The 26,091-nt window shown below is 39.4% G+C and overlaps 2 protein-coding genes across 4 annotated transcripts in view; one reads left to right on the forward strand and one right to left on the reverse strand.

Moving 5' to 3' along the window:
• The first annotated feature begins 258 nt into the window (after positions 1–258).
• Positions 259–10,210, forward strand: UCP1 (uncoupling protein 1). The gene is made up of 6 exons (XM_045997694.1): positions 259–384; positions 1,439–1,637; positions 5,353–5,553; positions 5,860–5,961; positions 6,903–7,083; positions 10,096–10,210. Exons 1-6 carry the CDS (start codon positions 259–261, stop codon positions 10,208–10,210), a joined length of 924 nt encoding a protein of 307 aa, XP_045853650.1.
• Positions 10,211–14,062: 3,852 nt separating this feature from the next.
• The window catches only part of ELMOD2 (ELMO domain containing 2), a 30,250-nt gene continuing 18,221 nt past the window's right edge, over positions 14,063–26,091 (reverse strand). For 2 of the 3 annotated variants that reach the window (XM_045998101.1, XM_045998102.1), the window contains exons 7-10: positions 24,486–24,554; positions 23,581–23,714; positions 17,512–17,628; positions 14,063–14,720 (exon numbers count right to left, since the gene is read on the reverse strand). In XM_045998101.1, coding sequence (XP_045854057.1) covers positions 14,662–14,720; positions 17,512–17,628; positions 23,581–23,714; positions 24,486–24,554 — 379 coding nt within the window. In that variant the 3' untranslated portion in view covers positions 14,063–14,661. Of the gene's footprint in view, positions 17,629–23,580; positions 23,715–24,485; positions 24,555–26,091 lie in introns of all 3 variants that reach the window. The other variant, XM_045998103.1, reaches the window with a different exon arrangement.

Genomic DNA, 26,091 nt, shown 5'->3' on the forward strand with positions numbered 1-26,091 from the left:
AGAGCGGCCAGCTATATAAGTCACCCGGCGCGGGCAGGGCGCACGGGCGCTGCCAGCCTGCGCGTCCTGGGTCGTCCTGGCACTAGGGCGCGAAGGCGGGAGGCGCCGCCCGGCTCAGCTCCAGTGTAGCCGCTGCCCGCGCACCCCCTCCCCCGAAGTCAAGTCCGAAGCCGGTTTGCGGTCCGGGAAATTCAACCTTGTGGGGGCCCGAGTCCATCAATCCTTGCGCCCGCTGGTCGCTCCGCTCTTTGAGCGAAGATGGTGAGCCCCACAGCCTTGGACGTGCCCCCGACGATGACGGTCAAGATCTTCTCCGCTGGCGTGGCGGCCTGTGTGGCGGATGCCATCACCTTCCCGCTGGACACAGCCAAAGTCCGGCTCCAGGTAGCCAGTGAGATGAGGCTGGGGAGGTGTCTCAGGGCAGAGAGGGGACACCTATTCTGTGCGCCCTTTTGGGAATGGCTTTGGTTTAACCACCCCGCAGATGGGGCCGGTGACCACCTTAAAAGTGTAGGATTGGGGCGCCTGGGTGGCTCAGTGGGTTAAAGCCTCTGCCTTCAGCTCAGGTCGTGATCCCAGGGTCCTGGGGTCGAGCCCCACATCGGGCTCTCTGCTCAGCAGGGAGCCTGCTTCCTCCTCTCTCTCTGCCTTCCTCTCTGCCTACTTGTGATCTGTCTGTCAAAAAAAAAAAAAAAAAAAAAAAGTGTAGGCTTGTCACGGAACTGGATGCCTTAGGGTGGGGAACTGGAACTTACCTGAGATTAACTGACGAACCACAAAAAGCCGGGAAAATAGATTGACCGTGACTACTGCCAGAGCCCCCAGAGTTAGGGTGCACTATGTGTTCTAAGAGCTAAGACTATCAGCCTCTCCTGGGCGCCTGGGTGGCTCAGTGGGTTAAGCCTCTGCCTTCAGCTCAGGTCATGATCTCAGGGTCCTGGGATTGAGTCCCGCATCTGGCTCTCTGCTCAGCAGGGAGCCTGCTTCCCTCTTTCTCTGCCTGCCTCTCTGTCTACTTGTGATCTCTCTCTGTCAAATAAATAAATAAAATCTTTAAAAAAAGAAAAAAAAAAAAAAAGACTATCAGCCTCTCCCAAGAGCCCATGTCAAGTTCTTTGCCTTCCTTACTTTGGTGAGGGCATCTTCCCCTAAGCTGCTTAGGGGTTCTGGAGGATTTATACAGGGAGGGTGGGAATGTTCCAAATGGGCATTGTAGCTAATCTCTCTCCATGTATGTACCTAGAGAGATATAGAGATATCTAGAGGAGATGTTGCTGAGAAGGGAAAGGCAACTGGGAGCAGGAAAACAGTGGGAAAAATCGTGGCTGCAGGTTTCTCCACAGAGGAGAGCCTGTTGCCAGTCTGCTTTTTCCTCACCAGTTAGGACCTCCTTACTCAATTTTCACTTCCCTCTGACCTGTACCTTTCTCATTTCCAGATCCAAGGTGAATGCCAGACCTCCAGAGCCATCAGGTATAAAGGTGTCCTGGGAACAATCACCACTCTGGCAAAAACAGAAGGGCCGGTGAAACTCTATAGTGGGCTGCCTGCTGGTCTCCAGAGACAAATAAGCTTTGCCTCTCTTCGGATCGGCCTCTACGACACCGTCCAGGAGTTCTTCAGCACAGGGAAAGAAAGTAAGCAATGAGCATCCCTGGGCGGGGCAGACAGCCAGAGACATGCCCTGGGCCCAGCTCTGTTCAAGAAAATGTTACATGCGGGGTAGTGGTCTTCATAACAAACTGGCAAGCAGACATCTAATATTAGCTTGGTACTCACCGTTCGTAGAAAGAAAAGGAAATGTGCAAAATCAATTTTTCAGATCCAGATTTATACTTATAAAAATCACCTGATCAGTCATGGAAGTTTGGGGCATAATTTGGATATACATCTGGAGAAGACGGATGGGCTGTAGAGTAAGGGGTAACTCGAGGTTCCCCAAACGGTGAAGTCACACAAGAACATCTGAGGAGCGTGTTGAAAATCCAAGTGCTGAGGACTGCCCTGTTCCCTGTTCCCTGAATCTGAACTGCTCAGGTTGGGACCAGGGGAGGGATGTTTTCACAAGCTTCCTGGAAATTTTGGCAGGCACAAATTTGAAAACCTTGGTTTGAAGGGCAGAACACCAGACCTCATGAGGAGAGCTGAGAGGACAGGGAAAGGGGTTCCTTATTGTTCTCCAAGAATTCCTGTCAGTTTAGTCAGCATTTATTTGAGGCCACACTATGAGATGGACTCTATTCTAAGTGCCTCAGATACATCACTGCTGGAAATATACTATTATTTGTATCCTTGAATAAGAGGGGAAAGAGGCCAGAGAAGTTTAGAACTTACCCAACTCCTCATAGCTGGAAAGGGGAAGAGCACCAGTTCAAACCCAGGGAGTCTGGCGGCTAACCTGTCTCTCAACCACTTCACTGCCCTGCCCCCTACAGTTTCCATGTGATTCTGGGCATCATTTAATCCAACAGAGTTGTGAGATACAAAGTGTTATCCCCACAGTCAGGTAGGGAAACTGAGGATCAGGAAAGTTAAGTAACATCAAGATCACCCAGCTAGCATGTATCAAAGTCACTTTCTTACGGAGCAGACAATCCAGAAAGAAGATGGGCTGATGACAAAACGAATATGTTAAGTGACTACATGGGCAAAGTTCACCATTTCTGCTTTAAGTAACTTTAGGATGGATGCAAGGGCGATCGGGCTGCGGCATCTGTCGCCCCATTGATCCGGCTAGCTAGACAGGTGTCCCTTTCCTCCCTCACGGCTCTGTGTGTGTCCCTCCTGAAGCTGCACGCTCGGTCAAAGAGGACGACCTTCCCCGATGTAGGAGGATCATTCTTGAGTCAAGGATATAGGATTAGCTGCATTCCCCTGCTAGAAACTTCCAAACAAGCTCTCAAGGTCCATTGGTAAGAGTATATAGTGTAGTCAAGCCTCCAAGACTCCAGACACATCCAAATGAGGCACTGGTGGTGGCCGTCTGTTTTTCTTTAAAAAAAAAAAAAAAAGTCATTTTAGGATTACATAACTTTATGGGACAAGTTATAAATATTAGTCGTACAAACATACAATGAGTTTATTCTATACAGTTTCAAAGTACAGTCTAGATGCTTTGGGATCAATACAGCATTGTCCTGTTTGTACATGTAACAAGAGAGGAATCACAAAAGACCTAAGGCTGCCCATTCTGGTAGTTTCCTTCACAGGTGATTGTCCTACCCAATTGGTGAGTACTTCGATACTAAATTAATAGGACCTATCTTGGCAGGATTCTCTGTTATCCCAATTCCATGCCTTTCATTAGCTTTATTGAACTGCGATATGCCCCCAAACCGTGTTCGATGCAGGGATTATAGATTTCTGTCTAGGCAAGAGCTGTGAGCTTTGAGTAGGTCGGTAGATGGCTATGCACTATGACACATGCTCTTTAGAGCGTTTAGAAGTAATGACAGGATGTTGGGCACATGGAAGAGGAATACTTTACCGAGCCTTGGGGCATGCTCGGGCCAGATTTTCCTGAAGAACTGATGTCTGAATCAAATCTTGAAGGACTGATAAGCCTAATAAGGTAAAGTGGTGAGGAAAGACCTTCCATGAGAGTGAAGGTCATGTACAAAGGCTCAGAGAAGAGTGGCAAGAGCACACAGGGCAGAGAGGGAGGACTTGCTGGTAAGGAGGGAGAGGAGAAGCCCAAGCAGGAAGGAGCCAGATCACAAGGAATCTTGCAGACCATGCTAAGAAGTTTAGATTTTGTCCTTACAGTGATGGGAAGTCATTGAAAAATGCTAAGCAGGAAAGTGGCATAAACCATTTATATTTTTGAAAGATTACTTTGGCAGCAATATCTAGAGGATTTATAGAAAAAGGGCCAGAAGGGGGTAAGTTAGAAAGTAAGAAACAATTGGGGTAGGCTACAACAATGGCAATAGGGAAGGAGAAGAGAGATCAGGAATTCAGGAATTGTAGCTGACCGAACTTGGTAGGCAGCTGGCAGTAAGGCATGAGGGAAAGTCTGCCATGGAGACGGCCTCTGAGGTCCTGGCTAAAGGTTCCATTCATGGAGGGCAGGAACATGGAAGCTGTCTTGGGGGAAGGTAAACCTTAGGCAAGGCTGACACTTGAAGACGTGTCAGCAAGTAACATCCAGTCAACACATGAGCTTAGGAGAAATGTCTGGGCTAGACTCCAGAGAGTTACAGGTGGAAGCATCAGTAGGGTCAAACAGAGCAGAAAGATCTAGCGTGGAAAGGACTGAAACATGATGGATGTGACTAACAACAGGAACCCATGGGTTTCTTTTGCCAAAACATTGGAGGGGGAGTAACAGAGACGGAAGCTGGATTGTAGAGGACTGAGGAGGAACTATAAGAAGGGCCATGAGAAGGGAAGACAGAAAATATAGCCTCTACTTCAAAGGGCTTGACAGGGAAGTGAGAAGGGGATGGGTGGACAGGATGAGTGTCACAAGATAAGATTATGAATGTGGCCCCAAGTGAAGGGGATTGTAATTGTCAGATCTTGCCCATTAAAAGATGGTTGTCTATCGCATGCTCAGCTCCTGGACAAGCGTGAGGAGAAAAGAGTTCAATCAAATGGTTATGAAAAAACTTATGTACTTTCTATATGCAGGACAGTGTGTTATATGCTATGTTGATATTATTTTAACTCACACGATGACTGTATGAGATAGATATTATCTCTATTTTACAGATTAGGAAACAGACATATTGAGAAAGTCCTTGATGAATACATGTTCTTGAGCCATACTTTAATGGATCCAAGACTACTTAGAGTTTATTAAATAATATCTGGCTTGAGTAATCCAAGATAATTTTTCAAATTTTCAGGTCAAAAATCATTTTCTTCACTTCTTTCTTTTTATTTTTATTTCCTTTGTAATCTGTTGTAGCCTAATACCACCGACATCCCATATGGGGGCTGTTTGTCCACTTGGGATTTTCCTAAGACCCTGAAGTCCTATAATTAACATTACCATCGACAAGAGGAAGGCTAAGCATCATTGGTGACTGGTACCTGCTCCCAGTTGGAAAATAGTGGAAAAGAGAGCTAAATATAGACGAGAACTAAGCACTGTTTAAATAGGCATTGCATTTTCTTTGTCCTTGAAAGTCTTTATTTATTTTTTAATTCTAGTCAACTTCGAAGTTTCTAGACCTAAAGTGATATAGCCCATACTCAGTACATGATCACAGCATACACAAGCATTAAGGAAATAAAAAGATGTAGAGATACAGTAATAGTAACCACTCAAATTAAAAAAGACATAGAGTTGCCCTCTGGGTCTTTTTTTTCTTTTTTGCTTGATAAGTATCTTTTCTCTCCGGGTAGCAACACCTAGTTTAGGAAGCAAGATCTCAGCTGGTCTGACGACTGGAGGGGTGGCAGTATTCATCGGGCAACCCACAGAGGTCGTGAAGGTCAGACTTCAAGCGCAGAGCCATCTGCACGGTCTCAAGCCTCGCTACACCGGGACTTACAATGCTTACAGAGTCATAGCGACATCAGAAGGCCTGATAGGCCTTTGGAAAGGTAATTGACTTCAAGGTGAATCTGATCATTATTAAAACACATATATCTTAGGGGGTGCCTTGGTGGCCCAGTCGGTTAAGCATCTGCCTTCGGCTCAGGTCATGATTGGAATGGAGTCCCGTCATTGGGCTCCCTTCTCAGCAGGGAGTCTGCTTGTCCCTCTCCCTCTTCCCTCCACCCCCCACTTGCGCTCTCTCACTCTAGCTCTCTCTCACATAAATAATTAAAATTAAGTTAAAAAGAACACATATATCCTGTCAGCACCTTATCGTATAATGAAGCCATTATACATTTTCTTTTTTCTAGGAACTACTCCCAATCTGACAAGAAATGTCATCATCAATTGTACAGAGCTGGTTACATATGACCTAATGAAGGAAGGCCTTGTGAAAAACAAACTCCTGGCAGGTAACTTCCTCTTAGATACGTAACCTGTGGGTCTACACATTTACAGTTTCTTTTTTTTTTTTTTTTTTAAGATTGTATTTATTTATTTGACAGAGAGAGATCACAAGTAGGCAGAGAGGCAGGCAGAGAGCGTGAGAGGGAAGCAGGCTCCCTGCCAAGCAGAGAGCCCGATGCGGGACTCGATCCCAGGACCCTGAGATCATGACCTGAGCCGAAGGCAGCGGCTTAAACCACTGAGCCACCCAGGCGCCCCTACACATTTACAGTTTCATCCTGGAGCTTCTCTAGGGATGTTGTACTGAATCCCTTAATCATAACAGTTGAAAAAACGAAGTAATTTTGAACACTAGATAGAACTTTTAAGCAAACAAAACGAACAAAAGAAAAAACAACCCCAAACCCCAAAACACTAACTTTTAGAAGTTTGCTGCAACCAATTTTTTTTTTTCTGCAACAAAAAGAAAGTGTAACTGTATTCTCACATCAGCATTATACTCATGTAATACTACTATATGGGATTTTGGTTAGTATCTTATTCTTTATACAGCATAGCATCCTATACTCTATCCAGATGAGTTGGTTAGGTAAGGAGCCCATCAGTGTTTTCATCCCAAAGTAGTACCATTGGATAGGACAATGACTTTAATTCAACAACAAAAAGTATTAGATGCCTATGTCTCAGGCATTATGCGGTACCCTAAGGGCACAGAGCAGACTCACAGGATATTTTCAAAAACACTAACAATCCCCTGTGCCACGTGCTCTTTGTCATCTTTTTTGGTAAGTGTAAGTGAAAGCTTCCTTGGGATATTTTATTTATTGATGAGACATCCACATTGGTCTTCTGATATCACCAGGTTTCCGAGGATCTGATAGATAACTAAAAACTAGGAGCTTCTTCCAAAAGTCTGCTGCTGATTTGTTTCATTGATCCATTTTAGATGACTTACCCTGCCACTTCGTGTCAGCCCTTGTCGCTGGATTTTGCACAACGGTCCTGTCCTCGCCAGTGGATGTGGTAAAAACCCGATTTGTTAATTCTCCACCAGGACAGTACACAGGTGTACCCAACTGTGCCATGACAATGCTCACCAAGGAAGGACCGCTGGCTTTTTTCAAAGGGTAGGGTACGGTCTTCTCTGTCTGTAATGCTGTGTTCAGGCTACCTGTGTGCTTTGGGAGGCTGTCTCGTCTAAACAGCCGACCAGCCCTAGTCTATGCCGTATGTTTAGTGTTAATGTTCATTTTTCCTTGCCGTATGTTTAGTGTTCATTTTTCCTTGCCATAAGTACCACCAATTCCTCTGGGCCAGAAAACTATGATATTAACTATTAACTATGATATTAAAATGTTCTCAGCCTTGATCAGAGGCTCGCTTAAATTCAGTGACCTCTCTCTTGGTCCCAACCTATTGGGAATTGGACAGGATTTTGCTTGATCAGGACTAGAGAACTATAAAGTGGAGGGAAAGCATAATAGAGGGCTACACAAAAACAAGATGTGATCTTTGCTATTAAAAGAATTTTTAGAGGTGCCTGGGTGGCTCAGGGGGTTAAGCCTCTGCCTTCAGCTCAAGTCATGATCCCAGGGTCCTGGGACTGAGCCCCCGCATCGGGCTCTCTGCTCAGCAGGGAGCCTGCTTCCCCCTCTCTCTCTGCCTGCCTCTCTGCCTACTTGTGATCTCTCTCTCTGTCAAATAAATAAATAAAATCTTAAAAAAATAATTTCTTAAATTTTTAAAATTTTAATTCCAGTTAATTAATTCCAGTTAGAGCTGTATTAATTTCAGGTGTCCAATATAGCGATTCCACACTTCCATACACCCCCAACGCTCATCACAAGTGCCCTCCTTCATCCATATCAGCCATTTAACCCATCCCCCCTGCCCACCTCCGCTCCGGTAACCAACCATCAGTTTAGTTAAGAGTCTGTTTCATGACCTCTCTCTCTTATTATTTCCCCTTACTTGTTTTTTAAATTCCACGTATGAGTCAAATTATATGGTACTTGTCTTCCCTGACTTATTTCATATAGCGTTTTCCTCTCGAACGCCATCTGTGTCATTGCAAATGGCAAGACTTCATTCTTTTTTATGGCTAAATAGCATTCTACTGTGTGTGTTTGTGTGTGTGCGTGCGTATTTTCGTCAGTCAGTGGACACGTGGGCTGTTTCCATATCTTGGCTCTTGTAAATAATGCTGCTATAAACATAGGGGTGTATGTATCCCTTTGAATTCGTGTTCTTGGATTCTTTGGGTAAATATCTAGCAGTGTGATTGCTGAAATTTTCACTGCCTTAATTTGATGGACTCAGATTTTTTTATTGTATTCAAGTAAAACTAGAGAAAAATCATTGCTACTGACCTAGAAAAGTCATGCAGAAAATTAGGTGGTTTGAATAATTATCATGCTCACCTTGAAACCAGTATTGCACAGTAGACCACTTTTCCCGTTAAGTAGTATTACATTGGCTACTACCTTCCTAGGCAAGTACAGTCTGAATTACTGTATGGATGCACTCTGTAAGGATTAAACTGGTGATAATATAGCCATTTCTATAACCCTCTAAAATTGTAAGGCAATGCCTCAAACTTTATGAAATAAGTATAAATGCACCATACACATTATACACAAGCTTTTCAAATCACTGTAACTAGCACTAATGGTATATGAATACAAATGAGTTATATTATAAAATGAATTCAGAATGGATATCTCAGTTATTGACCATTAACCATTTAACAATACTTTCATTTTTTTCAAACTTGGAACCTTTGGGGGATATATGCTGCAGCAAGGATGAACCCTGAAAACATTATGCTGAATAAAATGGGCAAGACACAGGACATATATTATATGATTATATCATATATTATATGATTATATATATTATATGAATCTAGAGTAGTCAGATTCATACAAAGAGGTGGAATGGTGATTATCAGAGGCTGAGGGGAGGTGAAGGGAGGGGTAGGGAATTATTATTATTGTTTTTAGGTTTTATTCATTTATTAGAGAGAGCATGAGAGCATAAGCGGGGTTGGGGGGGGGCAGAGGGAGAGGGAGAATTAGGCTCCCCTACTAAGCAGGGAGTCTGACATGGGGCTTGATCCCAGGACCCTGAGATCATGACCTGAGCTGAAGACAGATACTTACCTGACTGAGCCACCCAGGTGCCTGGGAATTATTATTTAATAGGTACAGTTTCAGTTAGGGATGACCAGAAGGTTCTGGAGATGGGTAGTGGTGATGGTTGCTCACAATGTGAATGCACTTACTGCTACTGAATTATACACTCAAAATGGTTAAAATGGTAAACTAATGAACAATGTACCACAGTTAAAATACACACACACACACACACACACACACACACACACATCCAGGAGTCAGGAGAAATGTATTGAGACCTTAAAGTAACCAAAACCTTTGGGGCATGATTTTTATAGGCCAGATCTCTTTTAAAAAATCTATCCAAAACAGAGTTAACTGATGATGTCTTTTTCTCTCTGAATGTCTTATTGCTGCAAACAGGCATTCAAAAATCAATCATTTCGTCTGCACAGTTTGACAGCATAACAACAACAACAACAAAAAACAAAAAACAGAAAACAAACCACCCAACCCCTCCCCCCCAAAAAAGAAGAAAAGTACACTTAGCTCCTTGACAGTCTAAGGCCAAAAATTGCCAAGATCAGGACAGCACTAATTTCTTCACTTTAGAAAATGGTCCACTTACTCATCAATTTTTCTTGGCTTTTTCCTTTTCCTCTTTCAACAGATCCCTACCTCCCATTCAGAAAGCAGAGCAAAAGATAGCAAGAATTTCCTTGCTCCTCAAAAAAAGAGTGTTACGGGGAAGTGCCCCTTCAGAAAGGACACGAGCTTTGGTGTGGTGGGAAGGAAAGCCGTTTATGTATTTGGATAGATGTGATCATTCGGGGTTTTGTAGTTCTGAAGCAGTATTAGATGGCTACATAAAACATTATCTTAGGCATCGCTGGAAAGGGGAGGAATAGTTCATTTTAAATGTCTTTATTTGAGAAGAGTGGCACAATGAGAAGCAGAAACTGTGTGATAATAGCTTTAAGAATTCCAACAAACTCAAGAGAATGATGACATGCCCTTTTCTAGATTTGTACCTTCCCTCTTGCGACTCGGATCCTGGAACGTCATCATGTTTGTGTGCTTCGAACAGCTGAAGCGAGAACTGATGAAGTCAGGGCAGACCGTGGACTGTGCCACATAATCACCTTCAGGAAAAGGCGGTAACACACCAGGGGGAATCTTTGCTGACTCGATAACTAACTAAAATAAAAAACGAAAACGAAACACCTATTCCCCTGATTTCACCCTAAAAAGATAAAGGATTTCTGATAAAGAATTTTGGACTTTTCAAAGAAAAATGAGTATTTATTTCCTGTGACTTTTATTCTCAGTGTCTCAGGAAGGAGAAAGCAAAATTCTCAGTATGCACCATGGCTCATGCAAGGTGCACATAAGTGACTGCATTTGATTGGCTGTTTTGAGAGGGTGGGAGTCTTACGATTGAATATGAAGAAATTTAACATGTTTTCATTATAATTCAAGTTCACAAGAAAGGAAAACGGCTGCATTTTATGTTTATAAATAATGATGAACAGTTATCAAGAAAATGCCGTTTCCTTTTATTAACCCAGTTGTCAGTTAATATATTCAGTCAAGTATTCCCAGTACCTTTGAGTGTTTGCCATTTGGGGGTCTATCTCTGAACGTAGAATTTGCGGTGCACTTCTAGCAAGTGAAGGTCTTTAGAATCAACAAGCATAAACTTACTTTAAATGTAACTGGTACAGATTTCTAATTTTGGGAGTCTGTGTTTTACGGCATTTTTAACAACCTCTAATCTAAGATACTATAATCTTTTGGGCATATTGTTATTACAATCATGATATCTGTGTCAGAAGTGCAGAATTTTTGAGGCAGAAGGTACCTTGGGTTAGACAGAAGAACAGTCTGGGATTCCTAGTGAGATAAAAACAAATCTTCATGGCATCTTTCCAGCCAAGCTAAATTCATCATTAACACCTGTAGGAACCTTTTTCTTATGCCCACAAACTGAGTGCAGAAGAAATACGGAAAGAATAAACAAGAGATTAGAAAAGAAGTGTAAGACAAAACCCAGGCTTGCTTTGAGCCAAAACCGAAGAATGGCGGAAGGGCCAGGAAGCCTACAGGTTGTCAGGCGGCATTCTATTTGTTTTCATCAGCTCCACATTCTATCTACTGTTGTGTTTTTCCCCCTTGACTTTATGAGGTTTCCCTGGTGCTTATTTCCCCTGCTGTGAACTGTAAAATGGTCTTGTAGCAGAGGTCTGCAGCATCCCCCGCCTGTCTCTTTGAGCGCACCACTATAGCGCATGCGCGCCTCACTTCCTGTTGTCCTGTCCGCATCCTCTAGGGGCTTCTGGGCCGCAGAGCCATCCCTGTGCGCCTGCGCATGGCACGCTCGGAGAATGGGAAAGAACACACCCACTGGGAGCCGCCCTCGCCCCGTAACTGTTGGGAGTTTGTATATAAATACTTTAGTCTCCTCACCCTCACCCAAGGACTCAAAATCCAGTTACACAGTGTTATTTTGCTTAATACAAAACCCTTTATGGGATGACTTCAGTCCCCTCACTCCCTTACCAGTGTTTCCTGGGATCTCCGCCCAAATGAATGACAAATCCTTATTCAAGGTCTGATTCTGGAGGAATCCAAACTAAGAAAAACCACAACCTCAGAGTAGCATGTTTCTGTTAAATACAGAAGAAAACGTAAAAGTCCGTTTCTTTGCAGTCAGGAAGTAGGCTGTAGTGACAACATACTGTCCCTTGATCAAACTATAGTCAGATTTCTCTGAGCTGCCTTTTTCTACTAAATACTTCTTAGGCATGTCTTCAAGAACCCAATTTAACAAGAATCGGGCTAGATAGGTTTAGCCAGAGTCCCCCACCCTTCATAAATGATGACCTTTGATAACTGATCAAAAATTCCTCCTCTACCCTTGATATTGGATCAATTCTCTTGGATTTTCTATGTACACATTTAGATCACTTACGACTAACTTTTCTTTCATTCCATCCACTTGTTTTATGGCACTGGGCAGGACTCTAGCACAATTTTGAATAGATGTGTTGCGACAATTTATTCATCAGATGTTCACTCTTTAGCCCTTCCTAATAGAATACATGTCCCTATTCCATGGATGTTGGACTTGACGATGTGATTTGCTATAAAACCAAGAGAATGTGAGTGGACATGATGTGAACAAAGGCTTGAAATACCTGTGAGCCATTGGACTTCTTGTGTTTCTGCTGCACCATTAAAGAGCATACCTCAGGTAGCCCACTGGTCCCAGATGAGTAGATCACATCGAGATGACAGGAGCCAAATACATGACCTGTGTTTAAGGCCCACTGAACCCAGCTGAGTATAGCAAAGCTGCCTGGTTAGCCTACCCATGTGTGAGGAGGAAATGTTTTTTTTGTAGCCAATAAGATTTTTGCGTGATTGGTTGTTATGTGTTGTTATTGTGGCAAAAACAGATACAAGTGGTAACATCCTTAATTCTGATCCCGATGTTTTACCATTACATATATTGGTTAGTGTTTATTTTATAGATATAATTCATAAAATTAAGGTAACCCCTATCTCTTATTTGTTAAGTTTTTAACATGAATGGATGTTGAATTTTTACCAAATGCTTTTTCTGCTTTAAGATTATGTAGTTTTCAAATGTTAATGTGGTAAATTTCATTAATTTTATTTTGGGAATTAACCTGAGTTGCAATCGATCATGCATTAAAACAACATATCTATATGTAGTTCGTTATTATTTAATATATTTATTTCTGGACTTCAGTATGTTTCTATTTTATTTAGCATTACAACATCTAAAATGACACTGGCATATAATTCTTTTTCATTCTGTTCTTGTTGGACTTGAGTCATCAACACTATGAAGTTTCATGAAGGGTGTCCACCCTTCATTACGTAGAAGAGATTGTGAAAACTGTCATTATTTTATTCTTAAACTTACCAGTGCGGAATTGTAGGTGTTTTTTGTTTAATTAACATATAACGTATTATTTGTGTCAAGGGTACAGGTAAGCTGTAGGTTTTTTAATGGAAAGATTTTTAATTCCTGAATCCACTAACAGTACTAGGACTTTCTGCTTCCCTATTTCTTCTTATACAGTTTTGTTTTGATAAGTGTATTTTTCTAGAAATGTTTATATTTCATCCAAAGTTTCAAATTTTTGAAGTGATCCTTAATATATTTTCATTGTTTGCTGGATCTGTAGTGATGTTTCACATTTAATTCTTGATATCATTATTTGCTTTTCCTTATCTCACCATGGTTTATCAGTATTACTGGTCTTTTCAAGCAACAGCTTTTTACTTTTGTTGATTCTACGGTATATATTTCTACTCCACACATCTGGGCTCTTGCCTTTAGTATTTCCTTCTTTATTTTCTTTAGGTTTATTTTGTTCTTTGCCAAACTCCTTGAGATGATTACTTTGTCTTTAATTTTCAGCCGTTCTTTTTTCAATATATACATTTAAAGCAATTATTAGTACTAACTTTAAAAGTACTGCTTTTGCTGTATCCAACCAGTGACATATGTGGTATGTTTGTTTAGCTTAAAATAAGATAGACACACACACACACACACACACACACACACACACACAAAATGCTCTGCAGCTGTACATAAATAGAATAAGGAAGCTATGTATTAATATAAAAATGTATCTAGGATACACTGCAAGATTAAGTAAAACATACTACAGTGCAGTATGAATTGTTCCCATCCTTTCTAAGAATGGGAGATGGGAGTGGTAGCTTCTTTTCTGGTCTTATAACCAACTGTTGTTACCCAATAACATCTTAAATAGGTAATTAGTGTATGAGTTAAAGTCATAAAAATAAAAATTTTCTGTATATTCTGATAAATCTATAGGAACATGATTAAAGGATTAAATAAGAAAGGCACCATTTCATGAAAATAAATGACTTAAATAAGGGATGGGGAGGAAGGGAAGAGATGGAAGGATTAGCAGAAAGGCTTATAACAATTTTGACACTTTTTTTTAATTTGTTCACAACATTCCGAACAAAATGACATCACATTTCAACTATTGCTTTTACATAAGAAGTTAATTGTTTTAGCCAAAGTAGATAAAAATCTATTTCTTTAAATTGCCAACCAGCACTTTTCCCCCCAGGGAAAGCCACTGCTCATTTTTTTAATACATTTAACAGAAACATTGAACTGCCCTATAATTGGAAAAAAAAAAAAAAAAAAAAGAATTCCCCTATAATAGTTGGGTCTTAGCTGAAGTACATTTAATTTTTTTCTTGTCAAAAGCTGAAGCCAGAAAACAAAACAAGCTCACTCATGATTTCTCTCAGATGTTTAAAGTCCATTAATCTTCGTTAACAATCTGCCTGTGTGGAGAGGTTCCTAAATGTGAAAATGGAAGGTAAGCCTCCCCACACTTATTCATAGAGAAGTTGAGTGGACCATTTATCCTGAGAAAATAGCTGCTGGCCCCCAATCATTACTTCAAGGAAGATAATAACCATTATTGCTCTCCAAGCCAAACCTCTTCTCTTCTGTGCCATGATAGTGTGTAATATTTCCTGCTCTGGCAATGAGCATTCCACTTTTCACTCATGTAATGCTACTCCTTTGAGCAATCTTTGACCAAGTTCAATTTCACTGAATGCTAAAGGGAGAAACAGTAATATAAACAATTATTAATACTGGAATAAAAATGAAGACTACACATAAAATTCAGATAGAAAAATACATACAAATCCAAACAATTGTTAAGAGAGGAAAAAAAATACAGGATGGGCATTTCAAGAAAAAGATTTTGTTTTCAAACTGGTGCCAGTAAGACACTGATTTTATACCTAACTCTACCACCATATGTATATACAAAGAGAGTCTGGTCTAGGTTCATTGATATACTGATATCCCCTGATTTCTCCTATTTCCTTAAAGATTGTCTTTCAGAACATATTTGAACTACAACCAGTGTAACTGTGTTTACACTATTCTTGTCACTGGCACACTCTCTTCGATCTGGCACATACAAAAATTCATTTCCACATTGATTCACTTTCCTGATGCTAAAGCAAACATAATTTTCCTGCTACTTCAATTCTATCACTACTTTGGTATTTCATTCATTATTATAGAAACAGGTAAGATTCTAAATATGGATTTTAAGACTACATAAAATTCTAACATACATAGGTCAAAAGCAAGGAAAAGTAGGAAGGTAGACAGACACAATCATGTTTTTTCTTTTCATGTATGTCACTATGTTACATTCTAATTTACAAGTGGCAACACTTAGCTTGGCTTCCAGCCTATCAAAAGTTAGTATTGGTAGCTTTTAGACCAATTCACTACAGAATTTCTGAAATGGTTACTGATTATTTTAAGGAAAAACAGGACAATATCTATATTGTACAGAGATGACTTAAAGAACATATTATTGACCAAACTTTCTGATGACATTCTTTTTTAAAACATTAAAGTTACTTTCCTCCCTAGAAGGGGAAAAACTTGCTTAAAAAGTTTCCCCTTCCGCAGTTGGATCATTCTTTATTAAGCACATTGACAAAGGTTTAAATCAGTTCAAGACCTCAGCTATTGAAAGATCAAAATATTAAGGTAAGTATTTTCAGCTTGGAAATTAAACTAACAGAATTGCTTTCCATGTAAGAGTAAACACTTAAAACTTTAATGGTTAGCACCTGACCTTTACCAGGATTTTCCTACATCTCCTAGAACTCTAGAGCTGGATAATAAAGCACCAAAAACATAAAAATAAAAGAAAGATAATCCGAGGTTGACACGTCTCCTACAAGAAACCGATTTTAAAATTCCTGTGATACTGAGATGCTAGACCACCATGATTATAATAAAATGAATCCAATTTTTAAAAGTTTTATTGTGTTGAGAAAATAATAGTTTTAATGCTGTGCTCTCAATGTATGTGCCATACAATACCACATCTGTTATTTTCCGCTCGGGAATTTTTTATTGCTCTTCTCTCTGGCAAGTTTACAGAGAGAGGTCTGTCAACAGACAGCAACAAATACTGCAAGTCTCAGGTCTTGCTATACCACAGGCGTCAGTCCTGAAACACTTAATATTCACATTAAAAAATCCACCAACTCTCATCATGTTTAAATGGTGTCTCTAACAGGCTGCTTTCTGTAGGATTTGAGAACTTAGTAATCAGACAAACCTATCTTTAAACTCCTTTAGTTTTGCTAGGAGTACAGATTTCTTAAAAAGGAAGAAACTATTGCCATTAGAATTTCCTCACTATATAATCCTTGACAGCACCTGATGCCCTCCTGAGATTTGAGGAGAATAAAGCTATACGAAATGCACAGTCATCATCCTCAGGCTACTTTAGAATCCCACAGACCATCAACTCAAAGAACATCCATAAAGTCCGTACACCATTATCCAGAAACACTATGGAGGCAAAGCAAAAAGAAGCGACAGTTAACAGTGAGTAAAATAAACCAACCATGTTTCACGGGTATTTTTAAGAAGCTTTAGGTTTTCCTTTTGTTTCGGTCCAAAGACAGCTTTATGGAAAGTAAGCCACTGTCCTTTGAATACAGTCAAGATCTTCTTAGCAAACACATCTCTTTTCATAAACACTCACAGCCAGAGAAGCCTCATAAAAGGCCCTCACAATGAGCACTAAGTATAGTTCTTTCCTACAACAGACTGAAAAGCAAATACTGAAGATGAGAAAATGCCTTTAAGCTTTAAAATACCACTGTGATATTTTCAAGTATGGTATTTAAAAACAAAAAAGCTAGTCACCAATACTATCATTCTCTCATTAGTGGTTATGCTAATGAGAGAAACCAAAAAGAGGCCATGTTTCTTTATCTTATCTGAAGTAGCTCTGCTTTCTGCTACTAATGAAGCAACATTAGGAATGTGATTGAGATGCAAAGAAAGAAAGAAAGCCCTGAAGAGCTACTCTTCCTGTTAATTAACCAAGGGAGAAAACAAGACAAAGGAAATAAAAAACAATCGTTTCCAAACTAAGACACAAAAAATCTGAAAAGAGCTCTGAAAAGAGATGGACTTGATAGTTACAATACATAAAAATGAACACTGATTTTTACACATTTTAATCAACCAATTTAATACAAATACCTGATTTATACTTTTACACTAAATGGGTTAAGTCCCAAGTTCCAAACTGTAGTTTGCAGGCCTCTACAGTAGGGATCTTTGGAAGGATAAGGTACCTTTGGAGGACAGTGTATAAATGACTGTAAACATACACTGATTGTCCACTAGCTTTCTTAAATAGAATTTCTGAAATATTTTAGTAGGAAATTATATATAACGAGTGTAATTGATCAGATAACTTCTATTACCATATAAATTCTGTTGTGTGTGCAAAATGTGGTAGAAATAGAAGATAATATGGAGGAATCATATCTTTAAAGTTAGTGATACATTACAATCCAGTAAGAGTCCTTTAATCTTTTCATGAAACTTCTCTCTATACATGTTGAAATACATAATGCTTTCTGGCTTTTCTTCAAACCAAAACTTGTCAAATTCATAGACAAGGTAACCTGCAGTGAAAAACATAAATACAGTGCTCAGTATAGGAAATCACAAACAAAGCATCTCATTTTAAAGTGCAGAACCAGGGGCGCTGGGGTGGCTCAGTGGGTTTTTAAAGCCTCTGCCTTCAGCTCAGATCATGATATCGGGGTCCTGGGACTGAGTCCCGTATTGGGCTCTCTGCACAGCGGGGAGTCTCCCCCCCCCCCCGCCTGCCTCTCTGCCTACTTGTGATCTCTCTCTGTCAAATAAATGAATAAAATCTTAAAAAAAATAAAGTGCAGAACCCTCCTTTAAATTCCACATGAAGGGGCACCTGGGTGGCTTAGTGGGTTAAAGCCTCTGCCTTCGGCTCAGGTCATGATCCCAGCGTCCTGGGATCGAGCCCCGCATCAGGCTCTCTGCTCAGTGGAGAGCCTGCTTCCCTTCCTCTATCTCTCTGCCTGCCTCTCTGCCTACTTGTGATCTCTGTCTCTGTCTGTCAAATAAATAAATAAAATCTTAAAAACAAAAAAATAAATTCAACATGAAGATATAATAATCAGACCCTATGACCCAGCAATTGCACTACTAGGTATTTATCCAAAGGATACAAAAATGGTAATCTGAAGAGGCATCTGCACCCAATGTTTATAGCAGCGATGTCCACAATAGCCAAACTATGGAAAGAGTCCAGATGTCCACTGACCCACTGACAGGTGAATGAATAAAGAAGAGATGGTATATATATATATATATATATATATATATATATATGGTATTTATATATATATAAATAATGGGCTATTACATAGCCATCAAAAAGAATGAAACCTTTCCATTTGCAACAACACAGATGGAACTAGAGGGTAATATGCTAAGGGAAATAAGTCAGAAAGACAAATACCATATGATTTCACTCAAATGGGGAATTCAAGAAACAAGACAGATGAACATAAGGGAAGGGAATGAAAAATAAAGTAAGATGAAAACAGAGAGGGAGACAAACCATAAGAGAGTCTTAACTATGGGAAACAAACTGAGGGCTGCTGGAAGGGATGGGGGTAGGAGGATCAGATAATTGAGTGATAGGCATTAAGGAGGGCCCTTGATGTAATGAGTACTGGGTGTTAGAAGCAACTGATGAATCACTAAATTCTACCCCTGAAACCAATTTTACATTATATGTTAACTAAACTGAATTTAAATAAAAAATGTTTAAAAAGATATAATAATCAGAAATCATGTTAATAAACTACTAGAGGGATGCCTGGGTGGCTCAGTTGGTGAAGCACCTGCCTTCAGCTCAGGTTATGATCCAGGGTCCTGGGACTGAGTCCCACATCGGGCTCTCTGCTCAGCGGGGAGTCTGCTTCCCCCTCTGCCTACTGCTCCTCCTGCTTGTACTCTCTCTCTAACAAATAAAATCTTAAAAAAAAAAATAAAAAACCTACTAGAAACCTGGGAAAACCTCTTTAAAAAAAGGAATATTTTAGTATGGTCAAAATAAGCCAGAATTTCAATAAAATATTTAGTGTATCTACTACCGTTTGTCTCAAATGTCAATAAAATCCCTCAAATGTAAACAGACACAGTACTATCAAAAAAGTACCTTGGGGATAGGAAAAAGTTATCCCCAGAGATCCCTGAAACACAAATATGAAAGTAATGAGAAAACATTAGAAAGCATAAAGTACATGAAAACATTAGATAAGGATAAAGTATAATGAAGTCTACTTCATTATAAATCTAAGAATTATTTCTGCTTTCCTCAATAAACTAGTCAACACCTTCATTTTTAAAAAAAGAATATATGGGGGGCACTTGGGTGTCTCAGTTGTTTAAGTGTCTGACTCCTAATTTTGACTCAGGTCATGATCTCAGGGCTGTGAGATCTAGCCCCACATCGGGCTCTGTGCTCAGCATGGAGTCTGCCTGTCTCTCAGATCCCCCTGCACCACCCCTCCAACCCCGACCAGCTTGTGTACTCTGTCTCTCTCAAATAAATAAAATGTTAAAAATATATATATGCACTCTAAATAGTAGGTTTAACATTTGTGTTTTGCAATATCTTCATAAAAGTAGCCAAATAAACCAGCAAAGTGTTAATGGTACTTAATAAATATGCATATAGATGTATTTACAACCAAAAAACATGAATTTAAAACCATTCCTAAACTGTACTTGGATCCAACCAAAAATATTTAATATTATTTAACAAATGTTATCATAGTGCTTGCCATGTACTCATGTGCAGGTGTACTCTCATGGCAATCCTATGACGCAGTACTACCTTATTCCCATTTTACTGAAGAGGAAATGGAGTGTGCAGAGAGCTTTCACTTTTTTTTCCCCCAAGTAATTTCGATGCTCAGTGTGGGACTAGAACTCACGACCCTTAGATCAAGAGTTGCATGCTCTACTGACTGAGCTAGCCAGGTGCCCACAGAGCTTAAATAACTTGTCCAAATCACATAGTTTACAAGTGGTCTCTATTATAAGTTAGACTTTGTTTCCACCAGAATCTCATTTCCTCTTCTGAAAGGACTTTTAAGAAGGGATAGAAGTGAATTATTTAAGTTTTGTTTTTTTTTTTAATTTGACACAGAGAGAGAGAAAGAGAGCACAAGCAGGAGGAGCAGCAGGCAGAGAGAGAAGCAGACTCGCCGCTGAGCAAGAAGCCCGACGTGGGACTCAATTCCACAACTCTGAGATCTGAGCCAAAGGCAGACGCTTAACTCACTGAGCCACCCAGGTGCCCCAGAAGTGACCTATTTCGGATAAATGGAGCAGGGAAAGACAGTGACTGCATACAAGTGTGGCAAGACTATCATAATCACTTAATATGAAAACAAAGTAAATTCTATTTTAGAACATCAGTCACAAATAAAGCAAACATTAACAGTTAAGAACCATGACATTTCAACATTGAAATATCTAAGACCAATTAAAGAAAATATTTCAGGTTAATCTCTTGATATGATAAAATAGATTTTTGTTAACTAGGATATGTTAGAAAAGTGAAGAATAAGGTCTTGTTGGGCAGAGGGATGCTACTTCCTTCTCATTCCCAAAAGACAAACTGAGAATGGTAATCTTGTAATTATTTTTAAGTATATTTTTAATCTTTATTTCATTCAAAATTTAGCTTGTGTATACAGCAGAACAATAGTACATCTACAGAAATTACATATTCGTGTATAAATTGAATCTGTGCTCTCCCCCACCCCTACTCCCATCACATTAATAGGTATGTACAATAAAAAATTCAGAGATTAATAATCCGGGTAGTATGAAAAATAAGACATCTATCTAAACTTTATGGTATTTTTGTTTTAGTATTTTTGGCTATTAAGTTTTAGCTACTTACCATTCATATAAGTCCTTTAGATTGCTTTTTTTTTTTTTTTTTAATGTGGGTTCCACACTGAGCATGGACCCCAGTGCAAGGCTTGAATTTATGACCATGAGATCAAGACCTGAGCTTAACCAACTTAGCCACCCAGGCATCCCAAAATTGCTTTTCATTACTGTCCTCGGCAAATGATTACTCAGGTCTGGAACAAGCAGCTCAAGTATAAAATACTAGAAATTTCTTGTTTCAGAGCTGGGTTATTGGTCTATAATGTAAATTGGTCTCAGAGAAAGACCTGCCTAAGGTCCTGAGACTGTAATGGCAAAGTTGATGAAACATCAAGAAACTGTAAGAGATGACACCAAAATTATAGGAAGCTAGCTGGCAGGGCCTTACATGACATAGGTCTGAAATCCTTGCAGGAAAGGATGGAAAAGAGTTTTCCACAAAGCACATCTATTTTCCTCTTGACTTTAGGAGGTTTAAACACTAGCCTCAATGGAAATCCCACACAAAATTTCTAACCTTAAAATTCCCTGTGTGCTTTTACTGTCTCTAACCAAAGCCACAGGGCCTCCAGATATTTTCCAATAGGGTTTAAAAATAAGGGAACCAGGGGTGCCTGGGTGGCTCAGTCGGTTAAGCAGCTGCCTTTGCCTCAGGTCACGGACCTGGGGTCCTGGGATCAAGACCCACATCAGGCTCCCTGCTCAGCAGTGAGCCTGCTTCTCCTCCTCCCTCTGCTTGTGCTCTCTTGCTTGCTCTCTCTCTCAAGTAAATAAATAAAATCTTTAAAAAAAAAAAAAAAAAGGGAACCACAAGAATAGGGATTGACTGTAAACTGGCCTGAGGGACACTGTGGGGTGATAAGAATCTTCTAAAATTGGATTATGATGTTGGTTGTGTAACTCAGCATATTGACCCAGACTCAGCGAATCGTATATTTAAAATGGGTGAATGACTGGAGTGGTATCTGGAGGTGCGTGCTGCATGAAGGGAGTGTTTTGGTCTTGAAAATGAAAGCTTTAAAACTGCTAAGACTTTGGCCTCATTTCTGCTCTCTTTGCAGTGTCTCGAACAGCAGCTGACACCCAGTGCGTGAATGCCTGAATACGAGGTATGGAATTCTATACTCTGACAGGGATGCTCCGAAAGAGAAGGAAAGAAGAATAATGCAGAAATGGATAACCAAAGAACAAAGTCTCTGGTAAGAATTCCCAGAGAAGGTCATGTCTAAACTGAGATTTTCAAGATGCACAGGTGTCACCTGGACAGAAAGGAAGAAGCAGAAAGGATGTTTCAGGCCGAGTGAGAGGTCGAGAGTCAAAAGAGAGCATAATACATTTGCACAACTAAAAGGCCAGCGTGCCCACATTGCAGACTGTGGGGAGTTGGTGTCTGGCAGGAGAATGAATCTGGAGAGGTTACCAAGGAATGGATTATGAAAGGCCTTGTAGTGGAACCTTTTCAACAGTTGTAGGCAGTGGAGCAAAATGATTCGATTTTCATTTTAAGTCATTCTATCTGCAATGTGGAGAAGAACTGGAAGAAGGTCATCACAGAGAGACTACTCAAAAAGCTGTCACAGTAACCCATTAACAGAAGGCCTTGTGCTGCGCAGTTACAGAGGAGATGGGAAAACGTAAAGAAAGGCAAGAGAAATTCAGCACCTGACAAACCTGGGACAAGGGATTAAGTGAAAGCAGAGGAGGCTGTGGGAAGGAGAGACTTGGATGATGCCTTCAAAGTGAAGATGAAGTTATGATTTGGCCGTTTATTATCGGATTAGTTTCCTACATTCTGCTAACATGCAAAAGGCATTCTAAAGATACAAAGAGATCAAGAAAAGTAGAATGTGAAACTAAGCTAGGTTTAAAGTCTTTGCTTCTGAGCAATAGCTTCACAAGATAAATTCATTTAATTAAACCTTCAGTGTGCAAATCACAAGAAAATTTAATGGAACAGTGATAATAATGACTGCATTAGGAACCAGTTAGTAAGTAACCCCAACCTAACACAAGAAAACCTGGCCTTGAAGAGAATGTTCCTTTAAATTTGATTTCCTTATAAGACTAACAAAATAATCTGCAAATGGATTGTCCTTGACTCAATAGCATTCACTAACAAGTTCTCAAGAGGGAAAAGTCATTTTATAGTTGACTGGAAAATGGATGTCTACAGGAAAACTGCATAAATCCTAAATTAACATATATGTGAAAAAATGACCTTGCTGAATTTTTTTATTCAGCAAATATAGAAACTGATGATAAAATATTCTTCGGGACTCATCTTCCATTATTTTCTTCTTTTCTTTTTTCTTAAGGTTGATTTATTTATTTGAGAGAGAGCAAGAACATGAGCAGGGAGGAACAGAGGGAATGGGGGAGAGAATCTTAAGCAGACTCCCCACCCAGCATGGACCCGACATGGGGCTCAGGCTCACGACCCTAATATCATGACCTGAGCTACAGCGAAGGGTCAGACGCTTAACTGACTGAGCCACCCAGGTGCCCCCCTTATTTCCCTATTTTTCAAAGAACTTAATAAAATAAAATGTCAAGCGTAAATTACATATTTAGTAGAAATATGTCTAGAAATATCTAGTTTTGACTCATTTAATACGCACAATAAAACTGATGAAAATGTTCCATCGTTGGTATACCAGGAACAAAGTTGTAGAGATGAAACTTCAAAGCTTCACTCTTCAGCAAGCTATAAGCCATCTCAGTAAGGTTGATTCCAACTATTGCGTAAGAGTACCTACGTCAGAGACATTACCAGTTACACCAGCTAGCCAAATAGCTCATGAGATAAATTTAAAATTATGCAAGAAATTAGTGAAAAATTACTTTGATGCATTTCTAATACAGTATTGGTTTTATGAATAGATAAAAGATTTTAATTTTTTTAGAGGCCTTTGGTTTTCTGGATATAATCTAAGAAGTAATAATGAAACTTTGGTCATGCAAATACCAAAAACCTTTTAAAGCCTTAAAAAAATTAAAAAGAGTACACTCTCATCGGTTTCTAAAACACACTGGGTAATCTGACATTTTCTCCTCCATTATCAGGGTATTTATTTTTATGATGTAATATTGTTATACTGTTTTTTCAAATGTAGGTATCACTGGAATATAAAAACAAAATAATTATGATAGAGCTGATAATTGGACCTCAACTGCATTTCACTTTACAATTTTCAAAGCTATTTCTCATTTTCCTATATCTACATCAAAGCTATTTCCCCTTTCTATTTTCAAATCTATTCCTCAAGAAACTTTCAGAAAGTTCCTTACCTCCATTTTCTAGACAAATTATATCTTGTTACAAAAATATACTGAAATAATACAAAATTGGTGTACAGTCACATTTCACCTTAAAAATCATGGATCATGTACTATCTTTATGAAGTTCTTATTAATAAAAATAATCTCACTTTAAAAAATACCATGAAATACTTTCAAATTCAGATAATCTAATCAACATTTTAAAATTCAAGAATTTACAATTTCTTTAAGGTATCCAGCTTACCCTAATTTTGGATGATTTGAACGGGAAAGAATCTGGTGAGCTTCACTGGTATAATTTTCACTGAAATACCTTTAAAAAGTTGAAGAAAAATAGTAAAATTAACACGCTATTCAAATTGAAGATATCCAGAAGACATTTAAAAAAGCTAATGTCAATAGGATAGTCCCAGGACTGCCACAATCATCCCAATCTCTATCTCAAATCGCTTCTGTGATTTGGAAATGCTTGTGAATCAACATTTAATTCTGAGGGATCAGGCCTATCTAGTTAGTACAGGACATGAGCCCTGGGCAACGCTTGAAGTATTTTAAAAAGAAATGATTTAACAAGAGACTTTCAACCTACCTTTAACAAAAATCTAGAGTCCTTTTTTGTTGTTGTTACTTTAAATTTTCTATAAAATAGTGCGTGTGTACCTGTTGGGACATTCATCCTTTCTCTTAGGCTAACGCTTTCTATTGCAACTGGAGTCTGTACTGTTTAATGCCATTTTATGTGCAAACAGAGGAAAGGCAATAACCTTTCTTTTGCACTAAAAAAGCCCTCCTTGATCAGTGGTATAACTAAAATGCTGGCCATAAAATGCAAGTATTAGCATGTACAATGGAGAAATATATGAAGCTACCTATTCGTAGGCTTGTACATCCTGTTGTCTTATACTAATGCAGCTTCTTTGAATTGAGAGAGGAACTAAATCTTCTGTTCAGCCTCCTGGGTCACCTCATGACGCACTGGTATTCATGCACATACATGCATGATGACTGACTCGATGTCTGTATGAGGGTAAGAAGTAGAATAAACAGAGGGGCGCCTGGGTGGCTCAGTCGGTTAAGTATCTGCCTTCCACTCAGGTCATGATCCCAGGGTCCTGGGGTGGAGCCCCACATCGGTTCCCTGCTCAGCAGGGAGCCTGCTTCTTCCTCTTTTCCTCTGCTTGCTGCTCCCCCTACTTGTGCTCTCTCTCTCTGTCAAATAAATAAAATAAAATTCAAAAATCTTTAAAAAAAGTAGAATAAAAAGTGGCTTTCCATGGCTCATTTAAATTTTAGAAGGCACAAGCACTGAAATTTTCACACAGCATAGAAATTTCTAACCAAGTTTTCCCATTTTCCTTCTATAGATTAATACTATAGACTTCTATTTTTCTTTACTAATTTTCAACCCATTAAAAAAAGGGTTGTTAATTTAGAACTCCATGAATGAAGGATCATTCATGAATGAAGGGGTATCCATGAACCACCTTAAATTATGCATAAATTTTTCTGTGTGTACATTTCCTGGGAAGAGAATATATAAAATTTTCACCAGATTCTCAAAGGGATATGTAATTCCCCAGACAGGAAAAAGTCCTGTTTTAGTGCAATGCTTTCCTTACATATACTAATTTTTCTCCTTTATCCCTAGGTTGACTCTAAGGATGCCCTTACTAAACTATCTTTCATTTTTTGTCATGATACTAATACAATTCAGTATTAATATTTTTATAACCAAACTACTCTTAAAGTATTCAATCTAACACAGAACAACTTTTAATTTCCTTAATGAACTTAGTCAACCCCTACCTTAACAGCATCTATGCAAAATGAACATCTATGCAATAGGAAAA

The sequence above is a fragment of the Meles meles genome, chromosome 2 (genome assembly GCF_922984935.1).
Source record: "Meles meles chromosome 2, mMelMel3.1 paternal haplotype, whole genome shotgun sequence".
Lineage (NCBI taxonomy): Eukaryota > Metazoa > Chordata > Mammalia > Carnivora > Mustelidae > Meles > Meles meles.

Coding starts and splice junctions, on each gene's coding strand:
- UCP1 (XM_045997694.1), top strand. CDS start 259: ATGGTGAGCCCCACAGCCTTGGACGTGCCCCCGACGATGACGGTCAAG. Junction 385..1,438: donor CAGCCAAAGTCCGGCTCCAG/GTAGCCAGTGAG, acceptor TCTCATTTCCAG/ATCCAAGGTGAATGCCAGAC. Junction 5,962..6,902: donor GAAAAACAAACTCCTGGCAG/GTAACTTCCTCT, acceptor GATCCATTTTAG/ATGACTTACCCTGCCACTTC.